The sequence below is a fragment of the Lygodium microphyllum genome, chromosome 27, assembly GCF_053477565.2.
Source record: "Lygodium microphyllum isolate KBCC chromosome 27, Lygodium_microphyllum_v1.1.10, whole genome shotgun sequence".
In the NCBI taxonomy this organism is placed as follows: domain Eukaryota; kingdom Viridiplantae; phylum Streptophyta; class Polypodiopsida; order Schizaeales; family Lygodiaceae; genus Lygodium; species Lygodium microphyllum.
The window spans coordinates 127,924,326-127,928,966 of NC_141161.1; the positions used below are offsets into that span (position 1 = coordinate 127,924,326).

At 44.0% G+C, this 4,641-nt stretch overlaps 1 protein-coding gene across 1 annotated transcript; it reads left to right on the forward strand.

The window, feature by feature from the left end:
- The first annotated feature begins 502 nt into the window (after positions 1-502).
- LOC148012820 (calcium-dependent protein kinase 5-like) lies at positions 503-4,321 on the forward strand. The gene is made up of 7 exons (XM_087669440.1): positions 503-1,320; positions 1,818-1,961; positions 2,305-2,457; positions 2,551-2,666; positions 2,820-2,987; positions 3,256-3,480; positions 3,625-4,321. Exons 1-7 carry the CDS (start codon positions 771-773, stop codon positions 3,739-3,741), a joined length of 1,473 nt encoding a protein of 490 aa, XP_087525566.1. The 5' UTR covers positions 503-770; the 3' UTR covers positions 3,742-4,321.
- The last annotated feature ends 320 nt before the right edge of the window (positions 4,322-4,641 follow it).

Here is a 4,641-nt window from a genome sequence, read left to right on the forward strand (position 1 = left end):
AAGGCATTGTGCTTATAGAGATTTGATCTCTCAGGGTCGTGCCACACTTACAGTCTGTACTTGCATTCCAAAGTAAAGATGACTATAATTACAGTAAATAAGAAGGAAAAAGGGCATGCCATGCTACACAGGCTTGATTTATTTTGGCATCTAAAAGGTCAGGCAGGTCTATGCATGTCATCACTCTTAGTCGTTTGTGCTGAACTTTTGTTTTGCGCTTCACTCGAGCTAGCAATGAGGTCGCGGCTAGCACGGTTAGTAGTCTTGTGATGGTGGGGGACATTTCCATGGATGATGACGAGGGGTCTATTGTGGTGTGTGAAAACACATTATGTGACAAACGAGAGAGAGAGAGAGAGAGAGAGAGAGAGAGAGAGAGAGGGGGGGGGGCTATATACATAGCGGATAACGTGGGGAGGAGGCGGCTGATGAACGAGTCAAGGGTGGGGCGGGACTCGGGAGAGACGGGGGGAAAAACAGACAGATTGGAGGAGGCTTTCCATAGCTAAAAAAGGCGGGCCTACCAAAAATTTGGAGGCCCGGCAATGAATGCTGCTAACTTTAGAGAGACATTCTCAATGCGTTGACTGACCCTCTCTGTCTCTCTGTTTCCTGGTTGCTTCTCTCTCTCAGACTCTCTCTCTTCTCTCTCCGTCTCAGAAGGCTCTCTTACACGGGTTGTTCTCTCTCTCTCTCTCTCTCTCTCTCTCGCATCCTCATTTTCTCCGACATTGACCCCCTTCCCTTCTGAGATCCCCTGCCCCCTCGCCATGCCTCGCCTGCGTGACCCTTCCTCCCCCTCCTCCCTCACGGCCTCCGTCCTCCAGCGCCCCACCGATGACCTCCAATCCCTGTACCTCCTCGGCCGCCGCCTTGGCAAGGGCCAATTCGGCACCACTTACCTCTGCGTCGAGAAATCCACCAGCCGTGAGTACGCCTGCAAGGCCATCGCCAAGCGCAAGCTCATCTCGCAGGAGGACGTTGACGATGTGCGGCGTGAGATCCACATCCTGCACCACCTGTCAGGGCACCCCAACATTGTCACTATCAAGGGCGCCTACGAGGATGCCACCCATGTGCATGTGGTCATGGAGCTCTGCAGCGGTGGGGAGCTCTTCGACCGCATTGTGCAGCGCGGCCATTACAGCGAGCGGCAGGCGCGTGACCTCATCCGCACCATTGTCAAGGTCGTCGAGGCATGCCATTCACTCGGGGTCATGCATCGCGACCTGAAGCCGGAGAATTTTCTCTTTTCCAATGAGCAGGAAGAGTCACCCCTGAAGACCATCGACTTTGGGCTTTCGGTCTTCTTTAGGCCAGGTAAAAGCTCTCTTCTCGCATGCCATCACAGGGTGTGCATCATTCGAAGGCATGATCGTACTTCTATTTGCCACATGTGTCTGTTTCCACACATTTATTGGAAGAACTTGTCTCTAATTATGAAATTCACACAAGCATTTGAATGATAACATCACATTTACCTCTATCATGAGACCTCCTATTGCACTATATAAATTGCTCTCAGGGAATGACAGGTCTGCTCATGCTTCAAGCAGTATTCTTGGATGAAACAAGCTTTTAGAGCAAAGTGTCAGATATATTGAGTTTTTAATGCTATGCTGTTATCATGTATTCTTAGCAATTTTTTCTCGTTGCAAACTGAAAAGGCACGCACATAAGTAAGTTGCATGCTTATAGCGCTCACATTTTCTTTTGCATTACGACTACGCAGCAGACTGTACAACAAGAAGATCATTGTAGAATTTGGATGACATTCAGTACTTTATACACCCACATTTTCATCTGTCGTCGAGCAGGTGAAATTTTCCATGATGTGGTGGGAAGCCCTTACTATGTGGCACCAGAGGTATTGCGCAAGAATTACAGCCCTAAAGCAGATGTGTGGAGTGCTGGTGTAATCCTGTACATCTTGTTAAGTGGTGTTCCTCCTTTCTGGGCTGGTAAGGCTTGCCATGTCCCATTGTGTACATTTCTTGGAGTTCCATTTCTGTAGTCTAAATTAAGGGTTCAGTACTTTATAAACTTTACAATCTTGATATTTGTACTGAGATACCAGTCGATGGTGGTATCTTTCAAAGGTGCTTTATCAACTATTACTCTCTCATGTTGGTATGGAGTTATGAATGAGTCATGCAAACTGGCAAGTTATTTGAGATTGATAATTTGACCTTGTTCAGTAGTGATCTACTTAGTGATACAACCATACTTGAACTTGTGGGCTTATCAAAGCCTTTTCGGGAATCATCATCCTTCCACTAAAAACTTTAACCTCTTGATCTGCAGAGACAGATCAAGGGATTTTTGAGCAGGTGCTTCAGGGAGTTCTTGATTTTGATTCAGATCCCTGGCCAAACATTTCAGAAAGCTCAAAAGACTTGATTAGAAATATGCTCAATCCAAACCCAACAAAGCGGTTTACAGCTTATGAAGTATTGTGTGAGTCTATGGTCAGAACTTTGATGTTCTTGTGCATTTGCAGGTTCGGTCTCTTAGTTGATAAGTTTCTTTGTTTATTAAAATTATGGCCAGGTCATCCATGGATTCAAGAGGATGGTGTAGCACCAGATCGCCCTCTTGACCCTGCTGTGCTGTCTCGAATGAAGCAGTTCATTGCCATGAACAAGATGAAGAAGATAGCACTGCGAGTATATTTCTTGTACACCTGATCCAAGTTAATCTTGTGGCAAGAATCTTTTTTGCTCAACAGCACAAATAACTGCATAGTATATGTCAGTTGTATTGGTTGAGCTTTACTTGTTATATATGATGATTGCATTTATTATGGGTTGGTCATGCAGGTCATAGCAGAGACTTTATCAGCAGAAGAGATTGCTGGGCTAAAAGAAATCTTTAAAATGATGGACACTGATCAGAATGGTGCCATCACTTTTGATGAGCTTAAGGCAGGGTTGGAAAGATTTGGATCTGGTCTGAAGGACAGCGAGGTTCAGACTATAATGGAGGCAGTAAGCAACTTTCTCTTCTACATAATCTTCTGTAAGGCACACATGATCAGAAATCTACTAACACATAGCCATTTGCTGAATCAATCGCCTTTCTTCATTTAGTATGCTATGCTGCACATGGCACAGAAAATTCAAGCTTAAATTCCTTGTTATGGTTCAGGTTAACTCTAGTTTTTGTCAACAATGACATGAATTTACGTCAACTTTCAGAGCCCATGTCACAAATGATGGCCCTATTCAGATGATAGATCTGCTTCTGTACATGCAGGCTGACATTGACAAGAGTGGCAGCATAGATTATGAAGAATTTATCACAGCCACCTTGAACCTTAACAAGATTGAACGAGAGGAAAACCTGTTTGCTGCTTTCTCATACTTTGACAAGGATAATAGTGGGTACATCACTTATGATGAATTGCAGCAGGCATGCCTTGAGCATAAAATTGTGGACGCACAGATTGAAGACATGATCAAAGAAATTGATGAAAATGAGGTACGTAGTTCTTCTTGTCAAAAGATAAATGCGTGGTTTTAACGAGACTCTGTGAAATCAAGCAGGCACACCATCTGCGAATCAAACCAGCATGTATGGGAGTTTTTGTCAGCAAAATAACTTTGTTCTTGTACTGGCTTCCAGGATGGCCTAATAGACTACAGCGAGTTTGTTTCTATGATGAGAAAAGGCAATGGTGGGTTTGGAAGAAGAGCCCTTCGTAACAGCTTGAGGGATACTTTTATGCGTGAGAGTTCGTAACATGACATCAGCAGTTGTGAGAATTGTGAGCTTGAAGAAGGCAGTGGGTCCATGCCATAAACCTATGGAATTATATGCGACTTTGGAGAAGCACAGCTCATCTTTTATGTGATAGATTTGCAAGGGATGAAACTCATCTGGTATTTTGAGTAGCAAAGGGGTTTGGACGTGATGTTTAAAAGCAGGCAACAGGAAGAAGGCACCCACCTCAAGCAGCTGACACAAATACTCTTCCATTTGAAGCGACTTGCAATACTGATCCTACATAACACTACGCGTAAGTAGTGGTATGGGCACTGTTGACAAATGGTGCCTTATTTGCTTTCAGCCATCTTGGACCCCTCTCCTCAAGGGATTTGAAAAGGTCTGCTGCCCTAAATGATGGCTACATTTAGGTGCTTTGCATCCCCAGCTGTGTAAGTTATGAATTGCTGTTGTCTAACTCCATCTAGATAACAAAAGTGTAGAACGGCACATTAAGAAGGCTATAACCATTGTTATGAAAGCTTTTTTGTAGGCCCGAAGATCCGAATGGACTTAATATGATCATGATGAAACCATTTTGCTATTTTGCAACTCTAACAGTTTTGGCATCATTCTTTTACATTCAGCCCAAAGAAGATGAGTGGAATGTTGGTGGTTAAAGCAATCTCAGGAAGGGAAACACACAATGATTATATTCTCTAATTGGACCATATGATCGGTAACATAGAAGTAGTAGCTTTAGTGTGTGTGACTGTCCTTTCATGGTTGAACATGTTTCTTTTTCACACGATATAAGCCTGCCCCCCCCAGTGCTGATGCCATATAATACTACAGTGGAAGGATTGTTGTGCCTTTTGGAGTCTATCTGTATGGACAATGTTGTCAGATCCAAACCAATCTGCTATGAGCCATCTT

Bases quoted from the DNA above. Each gene is read 5' to 3' on its own strand.
- LOC148012820 (XM_087669440.1), top strand. From the start codon at position 771: ATGCCTCGCCTGCGTGACCCTTCCTCCCCCTCCTCCCTCACGGCCTCC. The intron at 1,962-2,304 runs GTAAGGCTTGCC...CTTGATCTGCAG, and splicing joins TGTTCCTCCTTTCTGGGCTG to AGACAGATCAAGGGATTTTT. The intron at 2,458-2,550 runs GTGAGTCTATGG...AATTATGGCCAG, and splicing joins TACAGCTTATGAAGTATTGT to GTCATCCATGGATTCAAGAG.